This window comes from Limanda limanda, chromosome 15 (assembly GCF_963576545.1).
Source record: "Limanda limanda chromosome 15, fLimLim1.1, whole genome shotgun sequence".
NCBI lineage: Eukaryota > Metazoa > Chordata > Actinopteri > Pleuronectiformes > Pleuronectidae > Limanda > Limanda limanda.
Genome location: NC_083650.1, coordinates 6,079,882 through 6,102,177, shown reverse-complemented (window position 1 = coordinate 6,102,177; position 22,296 = coordinate 6,079,882). Strand labels below are relative to the sequence as shown.

Here is a 22,296-nt window from a genome sequence, read left to right as displayed (position 1 = left end):
TAATCACATGTGTTTTTGATTGACAACAACTATAAGAGATTGCAAAAGCCACACAAATTTAAGTCGTCTTCATGGTAAAAGTTTAATAAAACCACTTTTAGCAACCGATAAGGCTACAGTACCCTTACTATGTAAAGTGCCTTCCGATATTGTGATTGGGTGCTGTACAAATAAAAGTGACCACAAATGCATGCTAACACGTTGAACTAACAATGAACATTTGCCTCAAGCACTCTGCATTTGACTTCTCTTCCCCAGGTTTATAAGTCTGAATACACAATACACAATAAACTGCAACTCATAGACCACTGTCCAGACCTTTTCTAGGAAAATGTTGCGCCATGAAACTCCTTTTTTTCTTTTAGATTTATTGTTTACATGCGTCTCCATTTGTCCAATTGTGCTTTGATTCAAAGGTCATTCAAATCATTTTACTGTGAATTGAATGTTGGGACTTTTTCCAGATTTTTTGTGAGAATGCAGGACCAACATGTGAGGTTGACAACTGACTTTAAGTTGTGTGTGTGGGTGTGTGTACACGTGTATGTCAGAGGGACACGTCTGGCCACAGCGATGGCGACAGAAGGTCTCCCCTGCGATGCCTTTTTCTTTTCAAGCTGTCCCTTTACCCCCACCTCCACTGCCTCTTCTGCATGCACTCGCACGCAAGCACAGGCAGACACACACACACAAACACACAAACACACACACACACACACGCACAAACACACCCCTAGCCTGGCTGCTGGTTTCTGCTCACACTCCCCTGTGCACGCAGGGCTGAGCAAAAGGCCAGCTGATGGTAATGTGTGTATGTGTTAAGAGAGGCCAGAACAGTGCACACATATATCATATGTCACACTAGGTCCACCTGTGTCTGCAGCCATGGCCTCATACCTATACCCTCTGCCACTGCTGCCCAGCTCCACATGCCACCTGGAGACAGACACGAGGGAACAGATGAGGGAGGATGTCCTTGTTGATTCTATTAATTTACATCACTGTTCCATTGTGAAAATATAAAAAATTACGATAATTGTCAGACAGAATTTTAACACGTGGAAAAGTCACGAGGGGGGAAATATTAGCTGGGATGTTAGAAGAGGAGGATGCACAGGACAATGTCCTCTATGTCCTCACCACCCGGAACATTACAACACTACGAGGGCAGTTGACCCTTTGAACAACCTGCAAAGAAAATTCCAAAAATGCATTGTATCAACAGTTCCAAGCCGTAAACTTCCACAGAACAATTTGTTTACACTATCAGCTGCAGAGCAGAGATTTCAGTCATGTGCTGTGCAGCTGTCTGATCCTTCCGGCTGCAAACAGCACTGAAGATGATACAATGTGCTCGTGTGAAGAGGTGCAGTGAGGACAGCTGACCTCACTGACTCACTGCTGCTCAGAAACCACAATGTTTCAGTCAACAATAATTTAATTTGCATCATAAACATATCAATGGATCTCTGTGGCTCATCTTTATTATACATAAATGCATATCAAGAACCAGCCTCAACTTCTTCAACACGAGTCTGCCATGACGTCTGAATCTGCTCCTTCAGGCATTGGGCATGAAATGTAAACAAGAGGAACTGGACATGTTTGCTAAGCCGAACCAGCTGATGCCCGACAACCTACAACACAAAGTCATTAAGCAAAGCAACAATAAGCTCACAGCTACACAAAGTACAACAAAGACTTGGTTCCACTCAAGACTGACTGACTCCAACCCACAGAACCAGGGGCCAAGTTTACCATCTGACATCAGATGCTTTCATGTAATTAGTTGTAGACCCGCTAGTAATGCAAGTGTTTTTTTAGTGTCTAAGGGATTTTCAACTGCACGTAAACTGTTGGACACTTTTCCGGCATTTTCCATTTTTTATATTCGCTGGGAAATGAGTTAAAATGTAAAAATAAAAGCCCTTTTTTGAAAATGAAAATGATACAACATTTTCCTCGTGTCCTAATCGGACATGGGTGACACGGCTGAGGTAACAAAACCAAAGAGAACGAAATGCCTAAAGATGCAAAACGAGTTAAGATGCACCTTGAGCACATGGAGACACAAAACATGTATGAAGAGGAGCAAACAATGTACATATAGAGACAAACAATGTACTAAGAGACGCAAAACAAATACAAGGAAACACAAAATGTGTACAAAGATTCACAAAACATGTACAAATGCAAACATGCCAAACGAAATGAAAAACATGTACAGAGACACAAAACATGAACAAACAGACACAGGACTACAGCGAAGAGACTAACTAACTAACTAACTAACTAACTGTCTATCTATCTATCTATCTATCTATCTATCTATCTATCTATCTATCTATCTATCTATCTATCTATCTATCTATCTATCTATCTATCTATCTATCTATCTATCTATATATCTATCTATCTATCTATCTATCTAACCATCTAACTAGCTAACTAACTATCTATCTAACTAACTAATTAATTAACTAACTAACCATCTAACTATCTATCTATCTGAGCATCTAACTAACTAACTATCTATCTATCTATCTATCTATCTATCTATCTATCTATCTATCTATCTATCTATCTATCTATCTATCTATCTATCTATCTATCTATCTATCTATCTATCTATCTAACTAACTAACCATCTAACTAACTGACTATCTATCTATCTATCTATCTATCTATCTATCTATCTATCTATCTATCTATCTATCTATCTATCTATCTATCTATCTATCTATCTAACTAACCAACTAACCAGCTAACTGTCTATCTATCTATCTATCTATCTATCTATCTATCTATCTATCTATCTATCTATCTATCTATCTATCTATCTATCTATCTATCTATCTATCTATCTATCTATCTATCTAACTAACCATCTAACTAATTAACTATCTAACAATATAACTAACTAACTAACTAACTAACTAACTAACTAACTAACTAACTAACTAACTAATTAACTATATATCTCATTATCTAACCATCTAACTATTTAACTAACTATCTAACTAGCTCCTGAATGGTCTCTGCTGTTGGAGTGCAGCTGGAGGACCCGTCAGGCTCCATGACCATCAGGCCGAGACCACCGTCTCCATCACGTCTCCATCACGCCTCCTCCTCGTGAGGACCTCCAGGCCTGTTCCCGTCTCACACACCTGACTCTCGCGAGAGTTCCTATATTTATCCGACTCTCGGGATGTGGGAGATGAAGTGGAGGAGAACCAGAGGCGGAGCGGACATCTTCACAACCCGAGGACCGGGGGACGACAGGAGACGGTAGGACCCGCCTGTGTGTGTGTGGGTGGGTGTGTGTGTGTTCGTGTGTTTCTATGTGTGTGTTTGTGTGTGCACGCGCGCCTCCAGAGAAAGGGGGTTGCCGTTCCTCCGGGTGACGTCACGAGCTCTCCCTGAAAGTCACAACAACCGTTCGGCCGAGGTGACGTTTATCCCCCCCCCCCCCCCCCCCCCCGTCGTGAACCTTCGCGATTCAAACGACTTTTTCCGGTCCGGTCCTTTTAACCTGGCTCGGCTCGACTCGTCTCGGCTCGGCTCGGCTCAGCTCGGCTCGACTCCGGGTCCGAGGAGCAGGTGCACGGGGACAGACCGCAGCACCTGCCCCGCTACAGGTAACATCGTCAGCTGGCTGCTGCCCGGCGGGGGGTCGTGAACATGGCTGCTCCACACACTGGTTCTGAGGGTTCTAATGGTTCTGATGAGAGATCCCCTGAGGAGGAGGCTCAGGCTCAAATCAAGCTTCATGTCATCCAGTCTTTGATTCTTCTGGTTGTTTAACGTCCTCACTGTCATGCAACAGGCTCCTGGCAGAGACTGTGCAGAGTAACTAAGTACATGTACTCAAGTAGAGACTACACTTTAATACTTTCTCTTTCAGTAGTTTCCTTTCTTGCTACTCTGTATTTGTCTTCAATTTCATTTTACTCCACAACACTTCTCTGACATGTGTATTTATAATATATAATATGATTTCCTAATGGCATGAGTAAATAAAATAATCTTAAAATAAGTTATTATGGTTCCAGGTTCTCAAATCTAATAAAGAGTTGCTGCTTTTTCCTTAAATTGTTTTTATAATAATAATTACTTTATTTGTGTAGCACCTTCCATAAAAGAAATGCAGCTCAAATAATTTTACATACAATATAGGTAAACAATACCAACATATTACAATGTAAATCACATGAAAGAACAGATCTACAGTAAAATAAGAACATTTTAAAATTACATTTAAAAGAAGAGGAAATAAAAAAAATTGAGAAATAATATTAAATATGAAAAATGCCTAAAAATCGAAAAGAAAGAAATTGATAAAAGTTAATTAATTATCAGGTATAAAAGAAAACTGTCTTCAGACCGACTTGTAAATTATTGTTGATTACAACCTTACAGATTAAGGGTTCAAAACTACATTTACACAACAAAGTTCATCGATGAGAACAATCTACAGGATGGAGGATGAGGACCAAACACCCTTGACAATAAACTTCAGTGGTGCAAATTTGCTATTAAAGTATTAATATTATGTCTTGTGATGATAAAAACGATGGGAATCATGTTTTGATGCTGCAGCCGAACCAGTGTCAGTCCTTACATATTGAAAAGCATCAAATACTTAAATGTTTGGTCAGTTTCATAATAATACAACTGCAATTTACTGGATTTTTTATTATTAAACTAATGAAAAAGTTTACACTAGCAACTTCAAAATTAATCTTCAAAATTAATGGGAATTACAATATGAGTGTTCACCTTGTCAGATCTCATTCTGTTGAGGTCGCACCACTGATACATGATGTGGTACAGGCTCGTGAACAGACATAGGATAACATTGAATTTAGTTGAATCCATTGACCCCATGGATCCGCCCTATTGTCTCAAATACCTGATCGCACTAATTTCACATACCAGTATCACATATGTTGCCTGGCTGGTTCTTCCCCTGAGCTGGTTGGTTTTTCATGGCACTGCCCTCTCCTGCCCCGGCTTGCCCTGTCCTTCACTCCACTGTCCTGCCCTATCCTGCCCTGTCCTGCCCTATCCTGCCCTATCCTGCCCTATCCTGCCCTGTCCTGCCCTATCCTGCCCTATCCTTCCGTCTGACACCCTGTGCAGACTCCTGACCTGTTCTTCACTAAGTGTGATCAGGGCCGTGCTCGACCTGATTAAGGTTAAAGCTAACTGAAGCGTCATTGAATTACACGGCAGTGTGAAAGTTTAATCCAGAATTGCACAGTGCCTATAAAAAGGATTCAATACCCTTGAATGTAATTACTGGGCGCTGGGTATCATTTGAATTTGATTTGAGCCAAGTTCTTTGTATTGATACAAAAACAGCACTTTTTTACCTACTACCTTAGATTCTACGAATATAAATATTCTAGATTCTACAGCACATTCCTGAAGAAACTTGATTAAAGTGTAATAGTCTACACTGTTAACAGTATGACATAAATCAAAGGAAGTGAAGGAATATTCAAATATTATGAGTCGGATCAGACATTTGATGGCAGCTTTAGATGATTGGTTGGTACCAATTGATAATGTTGTTCAAAATACTCTAAATCTGCCTGTTTGAAATGGGCTGTTTTAATACTTATTGCTGCTTTCTTTCTGAAACTACAAAAATGACCAACAGTAATTTAGCCGAAGTAAGTAAAGACTGGCCGCTGGACTCAGTCGCCAGAACCCTGAAGCTAAACCCCTGCTCCTTAAGTTTAGTGACGCTCGCTCTGTTTTCCTATTGTAGCTTTTTACTAATGTAGATGAGTCCCAGGTGCAGCTGCTACAGAACACTGGTTATTCAAAGTTTATTTATATTGAACGTATAACGTGTCCAAATTGCACCCAAATTCGACACTGCACTTCTTCGGGCCCTTACCAATGCACACAGCAATTGTGAAGCTGATAAGATGAATGGTTCTCAAGATATACATTTCAGACAGTCAGAGATTTTTTTAAAATACCCGTAAGAGAGCAACATATATTTTTTCGTTCTCGTGATTTCTTCGTGAGATTAACCATTTAGTTAACACTTAATAAAAGAAGCAAATCATCGCTTTTTTTCATTAATGACTCAAAGAACTAGTGGAAAATGACTTGCTTGATTTCACAGCAGCCCAAGGAACTGTCATTTAAAAAAAATATCCTAGTACTAAAACGGTTGCCATCTTCATTTTCACAAAAATATATATTCATATTTATACTAAAACCTTTGGCAACTGAACTCATGAAAGGGACCGAAATTTGAAAAGATAACGGTAACCTAAGTGAAAGACACCGTAGCATCCCTTCAGAGCAGGAACATGGATGTGTTGTTACTCGTCTGTATTTACTTGGATTGGTCACAACTCTGCTGCTTCAACAGCAAGCGTCTACTAGGGTGTGTGCCTGCATGTAAATGCGTCTGCAAGTCTGTTTCAGTCTCCGTCATGACGCTGCAGTCCCTCCAAGTGTCGGCGGCACAGTGCAGACACTAGCTGATCTGAATACTGATTTTCAGCTAGATAGCTACGCCTGCTATAGCCCATAACCGTCGTAGCACCGCTCTCCATTCAAGCTGAGCAGCGTAGTGTGCTTGCACGTTGTGTAATACATTGTAGTAGGGTGCATTTGAGGTGAACACGGCAGCTATGCAGAGAGTGAGAAGGGGGGGGGGGGAGTGAGACGACAGAGAGGTGCAGAGATTTGGGCAGAGAGAGAAAGAGTGTGAGAGCATCCCTAACTGCCGTCGTTTCTATTTATAGCCGAGCCCTACTCCACGGTCCTGAGATGCTCTCCCACCTCCCACGCACAGACATCAGCCTACGCACCCGCACACACACACACACACATGTTGACAAAAATTATTTGACGTGCATAAATACCGCAAGCACAGAAAGATAGACCCCACTGGCTTTTCTGCACGGAGCAAGCTGCTCCACAGAATAGAACAGGATCTGTGAATGAATGAGAGGTAGAGCTCAGGAGGGTTTCTTTGGCAATCAAGGTCAGTTTTTGCTTCATCAAGAGCTCTGCAATAATTCATCCTGTTTGTCAGCGAGAGTGTTTGCGACAGAAAGAGGAACATGGTGTATAATTGGGTGGAGGAAGAGTGGAGTCGTCCCCACAATAACTAGTTGTTTGTCCTGTCAGATTGTATGAAAGGGCTTTGGAGGGAAAGCGAGGGAGCAGCAGAGGAGGAGAGAAATTAATCCATGCCTTTTTTTTTCTTTCTCTATTATATTTTTTTCTCCTTTCACTTCCTTCCAGGCTGAGTCACTGCTGGTGAGGAGGAAGGTCTGGAGAGGGAACGAGAGAGGAGGAGGAGGAGGTGGTGGAGGAGGGGGAGAAGAAGAAGAAGAAGAAGAAGGGAGGGAGGGGAGGCAAGGAGATAAGCCACAACAGGAAGCAAAACGACACACACACGCGTACACAAACACAGTGTGTGCGCGTCCGAGAGAGAGACTGCGCGAACAAGAGGGTGAACGGGAAAGGAAGGGAGGGAGAGTGACGCGGAGGCTGGGAGAGCCTGGCCCCCCCCTCCTCCTCCTCCTTCACCTCCTCCTCTCCTCCTCTCCCTCTCTTTCTCTCCTCTCCTCCTCTCCTCCCCTCCTCCCCCTCTCTCTCTCTGTGGAGCAGGCGTGTAGCGGCATCAGACTCGGCGTGAAGGAACCATGAGCGATGTCACCATCGTTAGAGAGGGATGGCTCCAGAAACGGGGTAAGTACATCCAGTACCTCTCTTTTTTTCTACTCTCTTCCTTCCTCTCTGCCTCTCTCTTCTCTCCTCTTCTTCCCTGCCTCTTGTCTAGACTGAGGGCCGTGGCTGTCCACATGTGCTGGTGGGAGGATGTGAGCGTTTGCAATTGAGTGTGTGTGCGTGCGATCACATGGATGTCTGATTATCTAGTGTGCACGTGTGTTTGTACGTGTGTGCGTTTGCCCCCATAGGGATGCGTCTCTTTATTATAAGCTTGTCTGGCAGTTTGTTTGCTAAGCCTCTATGTGCCTCACTCAGGTTGTGGCTGAAAAGAGTGTGTGCATGGGGTTTGTGCATGTATTTTGTGTGTGTACAGTTGATAACATGTACCAGTCCTGTAGTTAACACTGCTGGTGCACAGTGTTCTGTCAGGCCAGTGTGTGTACTAGTCTGTCAAATCCAGTCAGATCTGACTCTCAGAAGTACTGCTTAACGTAGCTGTCTCTTAAGTTAGTGAATGGGGGCACTGAGAGTCATATGACATGGGGTTGGCTGGGGTGGATTCAAGGGGGACACTGACAGCACATCCTGTTTACAACCAAATGTATGACAAATCGGAAAACATGTCATGGCTGAAGAGCATGTAGCACAGATAGCACTTCCCTGTTCCCACATTCACAGCTATGATCAGTGAGGCTGCTGCAACAGGTGATAAGTCATTTGTAGCAGGGTCAACCTGAACCATCTAAAAGTGATGTACAGTGCTGTGTGATGCCATTTGTTTGGCAGTTTAGGATTTGTCAAACCAAAAATTTCACGGGGTCATGTGTCTGCTGCTGCTGTTTCCTTCAGGCACAAGTACAAATGTACGTGAATGTGTGTGTTTCAGAGAGAGAGAGCCTCAGGAGTAGGAAAAGGGGGATTTCCAATTTTTTAGGCCAATGAGCATCATTCCACTGACTCTGTGATGGTGTCTAGGAATGTGTAATACAAACTGTTGAACAGGAAGTGATATGGATGCACAACAGACTGCGGGATGCTGGGTAATGTAGGCTAACACCATGGCACAGCAGGAGAACAAGTTGGAGTGCTCCTCTCTCCATGGAGTGGATGCTCTCTCTCACAGTGTCACACTCACGTACACTAATACAGTAAAAACTCTGCGCTGCTGAAGCAGAGGGGAGGATCTTTGTCTGTGTGTGCCAGCATGCCAGTGTGATCCTCAGACAGTCGTCTGTGCATATTAAGAGGAACACATCGCCCCCAGTCACGACGCAGCGCCACCAATGTTCATCAGTGTGTGAGAGAGATAGAGGTTTTGGGTTTCGGGGGGGGCGGGTACCTTGATTGTGTCAGGAATATGAATGTTTGTCTGCATCATATGCTAAATCTCTGTCTGTATGGGTGTGTGTGGAGAGGAGCCAGGTCGGGGTGCTGACTCACTGTCCAGGTCGTGACTGCAGTCTTAAACATTAGACAGCTTTTTACTGAAACCACACAGAGAGAGAGTAGTGAAACCTCTGCACAACAACACACAAACACACACCCACACAGACACACACACATACTCTCTTTTGTACTAATTCTAAAAGACTGAATGAGTGAAAAGAACAACTTGTGAAATGGACAAGAAGGAGGCAGATATATCTGTATTACGTAACTCTCCATTTATCCAAAATTGAAAATCCAAAAAGAGTTTGAATCACTTGCAGCTTGTGAGAATCAATTTCAACGTGCACAGCCCCCTCAGTGATGTGCACGTTTTTTATTGCTCTGTTGACGTGGTTTGTTCAGGTGAATGTACAGTGTTGTGAAACTGAATTTCCCTCTTCTGGGACAATAAACTAACTAACTAACTTAAGTTTTTACACCAACATGCAATAGATAATATACGTTCTTTAGCATAAAGGCCTTTGCATGCTTTTACTTGTCAGGATCATAGACTTTATATGTCAGGATGTGATAAATGAAAACTGAACTAGTTATCTGTAATGATAATGCATGCTCATGGCTGTTCCCGGCTCTCTGCATGTTTTATGATGTGACTGTGTGTGTCTGAGTGTGTAACTTTCATTTGACAAGCCTCAAACCATTAGAGTGATTCAATTCATTGGTTCGAACAGGACAGATGTGTATAGAACATTGCTGCACACAGTAGACTGATCATCTTAACTATGCTGGTGGATGCTGGTCACTGTGGCTAGTGAGTAAAGTGGCTTTCTACTCATGATCTACTGATGATAAATATACTATAACAATATTAAAGCTTCAGGCAGTTTCTTTTGGATTCCTCTTTGCAGTCAATCAGTTCCACTTAAAAGTGCTTCACACTTATGTTATACAAAATCAATAAGAGATAAAACAAACAATAGCAGATGATGATGATAAAAACGGAGCCTGGTAGATGAGTAAATAAAGCAGTAAAAATGTTCCATCGTCTTGGAGCAGAGTGACAAACCTCGGGAACATCACCTCTGCAAAGAGCAGCACACTGTGTCCTCAGATGACTGAGTCTTTCCGTGCTCGCAACCACAGCCATAATTTCCTTCCTCCTTTCATTAGGCGCGTGTGGGGAGTGCATTCAGCTGCATCATTTCTTTATCTTTAGAAATAATGAACATAGAATAAATACCAGGATCTGTCAGAGTTAAATTTAGAGGCAGTAGACTTGCACAATAGCCAATATTTGAAAACCTGTTATTCTTATCGTAATTAAGACGTATTCAATGAGAAAGTAGTTTGAATGTCTGGTGGATATATGTGAGCTACAGCCTTGGAAGACAATGACTAAGTTTACATTGACATATTCCAATTATTGACCCTTTTCAGAGCAAGACATTATTTCGATTATGATGTTTACATGAGTTGCTGATAGAATATTCCATTCCTATTCCTGTTCACATGTTACAGAGCATAACCTGATGTCCACTACTTCATTACATCAGCTGCTACTCCAACAGTAAATTCAAAACCCAGACCTTAAATAGTTTAATGTATGTTGCTACCTTGTTTTGGGTGTTTTCTTTCTAATTTTGCAAAAGCTACAACTCCTTTTGCCATATGTCAATGTCACAACTTTCTGTGAAACCTTCAATAGGAGGATCTACTTCTATCTCTTGTCTACAAAATGTGACTATAAGGTTGTAATACTCCACATGTCTTAATTTGTTTATTGCTTTTTCTGAGTATGAATATATTGGGTTAAGGTAATCAGAAAATGCCGTTTACATGGCAGTATGTGATTCAGACTATTTGCTTAATCAGGTTAATATCAGAATTGTTGTGTACCATGTTAACGTAGTAGGTTAAAATGAGCTGTTGCTGCCATTTCCATCAACATAAGTTAGAAGTATTTTTTATTGCACCTTTAACAAAAGTCTGAATCTAAAGTGAACTCCACTTGGTTTCTACCAAGGCAAGGAGTTAACCTTCTGTCCCGTGTGAGGCCACAGAGGTCGCAGTCAGCCAGTGTTGTCGAGGATACTGTTTCCTCCACAAGCATCAGCCCACACAGCAGTCAGCACAACAGATGGTCAGGAGGGAGGAGAGTAGGAGAGACGTTTCAGGAGAGAGACAGGGACAAGACCATCATCTTGCTCTGCAGTTTCTGCGTACTTTCTCCGCCTGGCCTCTTAGAATAATGTCTGTAGAAATCTAGGAGAAGTCGATGTGAGAACACAGCAGGAGTTCCCCCGCTGGATTCACTGCCAACGAGCGACTGATGCAAAAATTAAAAAGAAAACAAATATCGCCCAGGTAAAAAACGGTCTCATACACGTAGAGGACAGCAAGGAAGATTTGTGGTGATAAGACCTGACTCCGGTGTCTTTGTGTTGTCAGGAAAATCATGTGATCACACAGCGGGGTATCTGGGGTCAAGCGTTTAAATAACATGACAGTTCAAATAATGGTTTAAGTTATGTTCTGCAAAGCTCTGATGGGACTATAGTCAAACAAAATGAAGCTCACAGAGTGATAGAAATTCCACAAAATCCAATCAAACACATTCATTCATAATATTAGAAGCAGCAGCTCATTGACTGGGAGTGTTTCTCTTTTTTCTTCGTCTGGTAGTTCAATAGTTTTGGAGCCCGCATTGCATTGATTTCTTTGTTAAGCTAAAACTCAGGTGGCTCATTCTATGGGCACATTGATGTAGCTTTGTATGATGCAGTATCAAATCACATCGACCGAAATGTCTTGCTGAGGCAATTTCCTTGGATCTGCTTTGCTTTTCCTCCGTATAACTTTACATGTTTTGTCTGCAAGTGCCATCTTAAATGCTGTACATAGAATAATGATCACCGGCTTCTCCCAGTGTAGATAGTGGGGAGGTGACTTCAATGGACACCTAATGTCTGTCGTTACTGTAAATCTCTTTCTGTGTCTCGTCCTGTCACTTAATTAATCTTGCCGTGATCGTATGTTAGATATCCAGCTGAAATACGAAGCTAGACACACCTGTACTCTTTTATACCTTTTCCTCTGTACCTTCCATCCTATCAACTGAATCCCTGTGGGAATCATCTGTGCTGTGCTGTGTATGTTAGACTGCTGAGGGGTTCACTGGGTGCAGTGCAGTGAGGCAGCCATCTTGGCTCTTTGAGTTCAGTGAGTTCAGTGTTTCTGGAGGCTGGCTGGCTGGCTAGATCAGGTGGCCGTGCCAGATCTATGATATCAATCACCAGCCGCTGCTACCACTGTCTGTGGTGTCGCTCCTCTTCTCTCCTCCTTCTCCTCTGTGCTGTCTCTGCTGTAGAGCCTGTCAACACAACTCACTCCTTTTTATTGCCATTCACACTCTCCTTCCATCTCCCTGCGCTCCTCTTTCTGTCCCCTCTGTTTCTCAAACTCAAACATGAAAATTCAGGGCAGTAGCGGACAGTGCAGGCTTTGTTATGAATGGCATCCTCTTGCACATCCGGAGGAAGTGTGTGCTCCAGTGTTGCTTTACAAACTGTCGCCATTGTCCTAAGAATGACTCACTCTACACTGCAGAGAATGGCAGTCAGCCAGACTGTCAAACAGACCAACAGCAAAGTGCAAACAGGCAGACTAGTCCGCAGAGCCGACAGACAAACAGCACAGGAAGGACAGGCAGAGGCAGATAGTTTGTGACAGATACAGCCATCAGGGCACAGAGGCAGACAACTTGTCAATAGGAGACCTGCAACTGGCTCGGTTCACAGATCCCAATCCCAAATGAGTAACATTTACAAACAGGCAGCAGAGAGTGGGTCACCTTCGTATTCAATCAGATTCAAATCAAACCTCCTTGTTTGAGCTGCAACAAGAATTTAATATATAAAAAAAGGAGAAAGAATTCAATGCAATACATTTCATACAATGAAAGATGAAATAAATAGAAAAATGAAGAGTACAATAAAAAACACTATTATTGTCTCCATGTCAGCTTATCAGATAAACTTTTCAAATAAACCATTCAGAAAAAGGTTGTAAACATTTTTGTCAGCAAACTGCTTCTTCTGTGCTGGCATCACTTTTCTTGTTTGTGTTTGTTCAGTTATAAATTGCCAATACAGCAGCTGCTTGCTATTTCGTAGCCTCTAAATTCATTGAAACTTATATGCACCTTCAGATGAGTTGTGAGCCTTATGTTAAAATGTGCAGTGTCTGGGCTAAATAGCCTGGAGCGGTACAACTCTGCAAAGTCAGTCAGTCAATAAGATCAGTGGTAAGTGGTAGGAAGCATCCTTGTAAGGGCCATGCAAACAGAGAGATGGATTAATGGGTTTGTGAGTGAATGAACTGATGTAGAGAGAGTCAGCCCTAGATAAATGAATGAATGGTGGATCAATGAATGGAGTGCTGATCACTGCGGAGGGAAAACTTGGCTAGAGGAGAAGAGAGAAGGGGGTAAAGGGAGGAGAGGTTGAGTAATGGGATCATCGAAAATGCTCCATTCAAACATTAATCACAGTCTGGATGAATATGCATTCACACATATACACTTGACTAAATCATTGTTATTGTTAGATTTATACTTTTTATTATATCTATTGTCATCCACAGTACATTTGAAATTTCATTTTCACCTGCTCAATATGGAGCAAACGTATTGTAATTTATCTGCTGGTAAAACTTTGTTAAATAGCAGAGGATGGTATTATTGCAATACAACAACAAACAAATTATTTAACGTGGATTTATTAGTTTATTAACTCCTTTTTACTTTTTGCATATATGCATATTGCTGCATATATGAACACACACTCATTTCCATTGTCAGATGTTACAAGGAAGTTGTTAAAGGGCAGAGACTCTGAATTCCTCAGACACGTGGGTTTCTTGCCCACCTCAGTTTCATCATCAACTGGTTTCCACTGCTAATCATTGTATGTTTCCACGCTGTTTCACATTGATCAGCAGCAACTCTTGTCCTTTCATGTTGAGTTGAAAACATATTTTGTACAAATGAGCTCACACATGGATGAGACCAAAGGGTCAGTGTGCAGTCTAACATCTTGAGGTATTGTAGGCTGGTTGGTGTGGCTTTGGGCTGATTAGAGGAGGCAGGTTATAGAGTGGGGGTTGGTTTGGCTGATTTAGGCCAACAGATTAGTGCCTGGTGGTGACAGCTACTGTAACTGGTAGATGACAGGATAAGGACTGCTGTTTCTCCATTATGAGGTACTATTGATTATCAAATATACAATATTTTGGCTCCTTATTAAATAATAAAACAGCAAAACGAATGCAAAGTATGTGTTATCAATGCTTTTCAGACCAACTGCTGGCCTCAGACAACAGACAAATCTGTTGCCATTACAGTAGATCTGTCGTCCACTGTCCCACCCTTATCATTGCATTGTTAGCTACGTTGAGCTGCTGAAGTTATTGCATAGTTAGTTTGCCCTGCTGAACTCACACAAAACTGACCATTTGCATCTTTGAATTGACTTTAATGTGATCCTATCGGATGAAAGATTTGCTCCATGTAAAAGGACTCAACAAACAAATGAGAATTTTCTTTTTGAGACAATATTACTTTTTTGAAGCTGACTCATAGCAAATCAGAATCATCTTTAGACTGTACATACTAATAGAGATATTTTGTGCATCGTAAGCTAATTGAAAATGATGAGCCTTCCGTCCTATTTTAGGCAGAAGCTTCACAAATTAATTTCAAGCCCTGCACATTAGAGAGTGCAATTGAATGAATGTTAACAGGTTAATATGTTGACTGACATAAAGTGCCTCTGCAGCCATGATAATGCTTTAATCAATTCTGTTTGTTTGTCTACTACAGATGGGTAAATAATTGGCTACATTGCGGGCTGCCTTCGGTGGGTTTGAGTTTGCTCCTGTTATGCTTGACTTAAAAGTTAAGCTGCATGCTGATGTCACAGTGGCCAGGTTAAAGGGACAGTCAGTCTATTTATATCCTCCCACCTGTAATCTGTTTCTGACAGGATTAACTAAGCCACTATCTGAGGCCCGCTGTGCCACACAGAGACACCGAAAATGTGAGCTGTGAATAAATAGATGCATTCACAGAGATGCACAGTGTGTACAGTACAATGTGTACAGCACATGTGAGGCACTCAAGTGCATGAAATGTGATCAACACTAGGGTATTGAAGGAAAGGAAGGACAAATATATGTCTGTTTTCAACCAACCAGAAGCTGTAACTCCATGTAACCCTGTTACATGCTTCTGTTTGTGTATTTCTGTGCTTACAAGTTCATCTTATTCTGTGTTCATAATTTGCAGAGTATCAGGTAGTTAGCCTGATAAAAGTCGTGAGGAAGAAGAGACCAAACAGGGATAAAACATTTCCCTTTCCCCTCCCTCAGCCTCCTCCATCTCTGGTTGCCAATCTCCAGTCATTAATTAGCAATCCATGATAAAATTCCCCCATTCCCAATCTGACACTAGTGCAGAGCAGCGGATGGATATGGTAATCATGTCAGCAAGGTTTGGCTCAATGTTCTGAGGGGGCTAAATGTCCCCCATATGGTCCACTGGCTGGTGCCTGCTCCTCACCAAGCTCTCATTAAACTAGTGCTTAATACACCAAGGTAAAGGAACATGCACACACTAATGCACACTCTCAGCTGGAAGAGACAAATCAAAACATCTGACAGAGGACTGGGAACAAAGGGACATGAGGACAAGGAGGTGGTGTTTGTTTGTGTGTGTGCATAAGTTGTGTGTGTCTGTGTTTTCAGAGACTGATGCCGTACAATTGTTGACTTGCCATCTGTCATGAAGAATAGAGTTCTATCTTTGCGTGTTTGTGTACAGAGAAAAGATGAGACGGAGGAGAATGAAAGAAACAGTGAGTGAGGTGCAGATGTCTCACAGCATAGTGGCTGGAACATGAGTTTCAATGGTGGACTGCTGTACGAGAGGAGGTGGAGGAGGAGAACAGAGAAGAGAAGAGGACGAACATCTGCCGTACTCAGATATTGCTCAGTGGTTTGAGTGTTTCTACACAATATCTTGAATTTGAATAGACCTGGGACACAGTCTGCTCATTAAGTGTCTTACAGGGCCAGGCAGGCATGCTCGGAGAATGTCAATATTATTCAGGGTTTCAGATATATTCTTCAATATATTTTAATAATAAAGCAGGAGCTGAGGGTTGTTTTTTCATCTTAAAGAGGACCTGATATTTTTTCCCTTATTATCTGTCATACAATATTGGATGTTCTTATTAACCCTGACCAACGTTTCAAATGATGAGGTAAACTATTGTAAAAGTTATTCATGTGAAACAAAAGTCCTGCTTATGGACCAGAGACTGCTCTGGGTGTACTGTGCAGAAAATGACCTCAAAAGCAGCCAATAGTGGCACCCTACTGTAATGTTTTACCTTCATTTTTGTATAGGAAGAGAAGACACGTTGTCCATCTTTATATGCAGTCTTTGGACATAACAGCCCCAGTGGATATTGTCTAAACCTGACCTCATACCTGAATTTCTTCTGAGTGATCATAGAATTTTCCCATGAATGTTGCTAGTGTAGAACATCAGAATGGGTTTGATTAAATAAAGAATTTACTCTTACTATTCCTCAACACAGATTTTGAGAGGGCTTTTCTTAAAATAATTTCTATTTTTGTCTTGCTTCTATATATATTGATTACAACATACACATATACTCTTCTTTGTTCCCTTTGAATTGTCTCAGAGCCTCAAGTGTCTGCTGCTGGCCAGCTGAGGTGGACATGTTGTCAAAAACAGCCTCTTATATAGACAGACGTTAGAGCACAACAAACACCAGCTCTCAGGGAGCAGTGTTTGTCTCAGATGGAGTGACGTGTGTAGCTGTCAGCTCAGAGTGTGACAGATAAACAAGCAGACACCAATTGCGAGCCCACTTTTTATTTGGGTCGTCCATACTCTGAAGTCAGCAGGTTAGCCCAAACAAATATGAATCCAGTCGCTCTAACATGTTCGTTACCTCCAATGGAGCAATGACTGTTTCTGAGGGAATAAGATGATTCTGTTTTTGCTCTTTCCTCTTACAAGCACTATTAACAGCAGTCTCTCTCTCTTGTCCCCTTATACCCATAGAACTGATTCACCCACGTGCTGTACTTCTGTTTCGTCCCCAAACAAACCTCATACGGGGAAACATTTGGAAAAGCAGGATGCTCTCGCCTGTCTTTACAAATAAAGGTTAAGTAAGTAATTAAATAAGAGTTTGAGACATCCACTCTGAATGCGGCCAGTGTGCATGCGCCCTAAAGGACAGATGGGCACACACTCTGGCAGGTGGGGAATTACTTGGGTCGTCCAAACTCTGAAGTCGCGTTCGTAGAGTTGGCTTAGAACTAGATAGATTATTGACCAGTGTTTTGATAAACTGTTTTCAGAAAACATTAGGACATTTAGCAGCAGGTGAGCCCAAACAAATATGAATCCAGTCGCTCTAACATGTTCGTTACCTCCAATAGTGCAATGACTGTTTCTGAGGGAATAAGATGATTCTGTTTTTGATCTTTCCTCTTACAAGCACTATTAACAGCAGTCTCTCTCTCTTGTCCCCTTATACCCATAGAACTGATTCACCCACGTGCTGTACTTCTGTTTCGTCCCCACACAAACCTCATACGGGGAAACATTTGGAAAACCAGGATGCTCTCGCCTGTCTTTACAAATAAAGGTTAAGTAAGCAATTAAATAAGAGTTTGAGACATCCACTCTGAATGCGGCCAGTGTGCATGCGCCCTAAAGGACAGATGGGCACACACTCTGGCAGGTGGGGACACAGACAGACGGACAGGTAGCCAGGACAGGCTGGACAGTGGGGAGAGCAGCAGTTAGTGAGGTGGAGAGCACTTACTGTCGGCCCTTCAGTGCAACACATGAATGGATCCTTTAGAATGAGGCACGGCTGGACTGGTGTGTGTTTTGTATGTGTGTGTGTTGGGGGGGGGGTAGGGTACAAGGGGTGTGTGTGTGTGGGAAGGGAGGGGGGGGTCCAATGAGGGATGGTAGGCGGGTACTTGACATTACTTGGGGTATAGTACTTGATTGTTTACTCTTGCCTGCTGGGCTGGGCTATTGTACTCCAGTGTGTGTGTGTGTGTGTTGACAGTATATTGTGTGTGAGCTTGCAGTGTGCAGAAGTTTAAAGGCAGACAGAGAGACATACAGCACAAGATGAGGAGGGGGGGGGGGGGGGGGGGGGGGCGCTTCACAAAAGACCAGGGGGGTCTTACGCACTCACTCACTCACACACACACACACACACATAACGCCAGCTGCCGCCCACAGCTCCAGCCCGGCATTTCTGAATTAATAATACAGAGCCAACCACTCTGGAATAATAGTGACTTACACACAGGCACACACATATGCATGCACAAAGCTTTGCACCTGTTCACCACTGCTCAACCGGACAGGGTTGGGCTGGTTAACCCCCCACCACAGACGCAAACACCAACACGCACACACACACACACACACACACACACACACACACACACACACACACACACACACACACACACACACACACACACACACACACACTCACACACTCCTTGTTGCCTGCCTGTTGTGAGCAACACTTGGACAGCTGTGTCTGTCTCGTGGCCCTCCCCATTCTTGTTCTGACCGACGGCTAATCTCATTGACTGATTGGTCCGGCGTCTCAGTCTGTTCGTCTCATTGGATGACTTCACATCTAATAACGCTAAGCAGCAGAGTAGGAGTCTAAATATGAATGTCATAATTAATGTGGATCCTCAAAAGAAACCAATTCCCCTGTGCAATTATAAACCATTAGCTTCCAACTGATGACACTCAGACAGGTTCTGTATTTTAGAGATGGTGTCGTTGTGTATCGAATGAGAACGTACTGTAAAATAAATGAAGAGAGCAATGATGCCAACACACAATGCCGTCCAAGGGAGAGAACAGAGAGAGGCAATATACCAGCAATCAGTTCAATTTGATTAGCTTTCTCATTGGCTGTGTGGCTGTGCGTGTGTGTTCCCTAATCACATTGGATCCACTGCATTCTGAACACAAGCAGCATGGCATCCCTAATGTTATTGGGTGTTTGAATGCAGGGGCTTTTTGTGGTGGCTTGCTCACATTGTATTTTTACCTTCCTGACATGCTGGAGGACCTCCAAACAGATCAGTCTTTGTGCTTTCGATGGAATGTTATGGCTTGGACTTGTGTGTGGGTGGATTTGATGTGTTTGGAGGAAGTAGATCATCCAGCTGAGCTAAGTTGAGAGGGTTAAAATGATCTAAACCTGAGTTTGCCCTGTCACATTAATAATAAAACCATCAAACCATAATGCCTCTTACTGGCTGCAGTTCAAGCTTAAGTTTGAAAGCTGCAGTGGGTTTTTAAGATGTTGAATCCCTCTACCAGTCTCATTCATTTTTCACTGAGCATTAAAGAGCAGGATTTTGACTTCCTTTGTTATGTTTCTTCTTCATGTTTCTTTTCATATCTTGTAAGGGAAGTGTCACAGCTCTGCTCTTAGACTGTGACAGTCTCTGAATACAAACCAGTCTAGAATCAGTATTGTGGTGTGTGGATGTGTAGAAAGGACCTTATCTTTTCAAAACCATGTGTGAGGAAGAGAGATCTCACTGGACCGGTGTGTGACCCATGCTTCTGCACTGTACACAAGGTCACACTGGGCCCAGGTGTGTCTCCTGCCAGTAATGGTCCCCCTTCACAAGATGAGCCTCAGCACACAGAAGAGCACAGAGCAGGAAACTGGGCAGAACGGCCATCACAGAAACCTTTGAATTACATCATTAAGGAGGAAAACTTGTGCAGTATATGAATTTAAACATTCTCCCTTGTGTATTTCAGTCGTCTGGGTAACATGTTTGTTTTATAAAGACAATGAAAAGATTTAGGTTTTTTTAACACCTACCTTGTTTGGTCAGGACCCTGAGATTTATCACCAGCCAAAATGACAGGTGTGAAAGGGGCCTGAGACCAATAGAACAAAATATGGTCAGACGAAAGGAGGTGGTCTCAGTTCGGATCTAACTGAACCATGGTTTCGGATCAAAGAAAGTTGAGACGGCATTAAACAATAGAAGACGAAAAAGAAAATGGAAGCTGCTTGCTGTCTTCATTGTCTGACATTTCATTGCTAATAAAAACCATAATGAGAATGGTTCATTCATTTTCTACATTAAAAACTAAATTTAAATGCAAACACAAAATCTCAAATCTTGAATGAAAAGGAGCAGAAAGAATAATAATCTGTATCTATAATCTCACAAAGCAAATTATTCAAAAATAATTCTAAATTCACTGTATGTACATTTTAAATTTCCCCTTCCAGACCCAGAGTGTAACAGAACTATATCATGTAGAAACTCTGAAATCAAGTTGTATACTCCACAGTTACGTTGGCATAGGGCTGATCTTTGGACAACTTTGTGTTTTAAACTCTTAAAAATATATAATTGAAATGACTTATTCTTATGTGGTAAAAAAAATCTTCATGTAATTGGCCATTGAAGTATCCTCATGTGGTAAAGTCACTGAAATAGTCAACTCACAACCTTGAATTTCATATGTTGAGAATAAGGTGAAGTTAAATATATATGTGTGACAGAAAGACAACTGTCTTGACACACAGCCGTAAAGAGACAGTTAAAGCAGTTACAGTAATGGATTAAGACAGTAAGACAGTAAGCTTGGAGTCGTTGTGGCTAAGTGACCTTCACAAACACTGTATGTGTGTGTGTGTGTGTGTGTGTGTGTGTGTGTGTGTGTGTGTGTGTGTGTGTGTGTGTGTGTGTGTGTGTGTGTGTGTGTGTGTGTGTGTCTACATATGTGAGTGGGTGTGGGTGGGGGGTAGAGAGGGGATGAGTGGGTGGGGGGTAACTGGGTAGCCACAGCCTCCTGTCTGGCACAGGTGGTGTTGAGCAGCAGCCCTCCAGCTAAGATGCTAATATGCTAACACTGCACTAATCCTAGGGTGCTTTAAGAAGCAACGGACCCTGCCTCCGCCCTAACACACAGGAGCAAGCACTCGTGTATTAACACACATGACTGGATTCTTCCATGCAAAAATACACACACACTCGCACTGTATTTTAGAAGTACTTATGTATATATTGTATACACACACACACAGAAACACACACACTCCAGTGCTGTGAGAGGGGGGGGATTAGGACGTCAGCAGCGTGTCTGTCAGTCACTCTGTCTCCAGCTCTGTGTCTGCATCACAGCGGATGTCACCATGTTCCAGGGAGCCACCACCATCTACTGGAATGTAGTGTTACTGCAGGGAGGAATAAGAGGCGAAGACGAGGGTGGTAATACACAGCAGGACGAAAAGAGGGACCGGGGGGGACAGGGGACGTTTAAATAAAAGAAAGGGGGGTTCAGTCTTATCTGTATTAAAAATATGTATTATTGTGATATAGTTGCCTGTGTTTGTATGAGTGTGTCTATCAGTTAGCATGTCCCTCCTTCTGTACCAGCTGGTGGAGCACAGGGGCACCAGGGCAGCTTGCATGTGTGTGTGTGTGTGTCTGTGTGTGTACGTGTACATGTGCATCCAGCTCAGCCTACCAGGAGGTTCTGGCTGTGTGCAGCTGGCTGGGTGAAATCTCGTAGTGGCCCCCAAGGGATGGCCACACTCCCATGGGTTTCCACTCAATCTGGCCGCCCTGTGGCTGCCCTGCCCTCTCCCATCTCTGTCAAAGCCGTAGCCTTAACATCCTTCTCTCTCTCTCCTGTCCTATCTCTTGTTTGTCTGTTGTGCCTCTCTCTTCCGGTGCCTCATCTTTCACTTCTGGCGTCGTCTTCGTCTCTAGTCAGCGGCAGCCTCCGTGTAGTCTCATTCCACAGACTGAGCCAAAGGCTTGTACAATTACTCTAGCACTAAACCCTGCCACAGCCTCAGCTTCAAGCTGAGTTTAATACTTTGATTAGTCAAATCTTTTTCCTCCCTTCTTCCAGTCTTGTACGATGCTTACATAAGTGGCTAAAATGCCCTGTGACCTTCTACAGGTAACACACAGCAACACTTTTACGTTGTTAGTGACGGTGTCTGTATTTAAGGCACACGCACACACACACACACACACACACACACACACACACACACACACACA

At 42.6% G+C, this 22,296-nt stretch overlaps 1 protein-coding gene across 1 annotated transcript in view; it reads left to right on the top strand.

Annotated features, from left to right (window-relative positions):
* Positions 1-7,565: 7,565 nt before the first annotated feature.
* Positions 7,566-22,296, top strand: part of akt3a (v-akt murine thymoma viral oncogene homolog 3a) — a 44,619-nt gene continuing 29,888 nt past the window's right edge. The window contains exon 1 of the mRNA XM_061087710.1: positions 7,566-7,728. Coding sequence (XP_060943693.1) covers positions 7,683-7,728 — 46 coding nt within the window. The 5' untranslated portion in view covers positions 7,566-7,682. The remainder of the gene's footprint in view (positions 7,729-22,296) is intronic.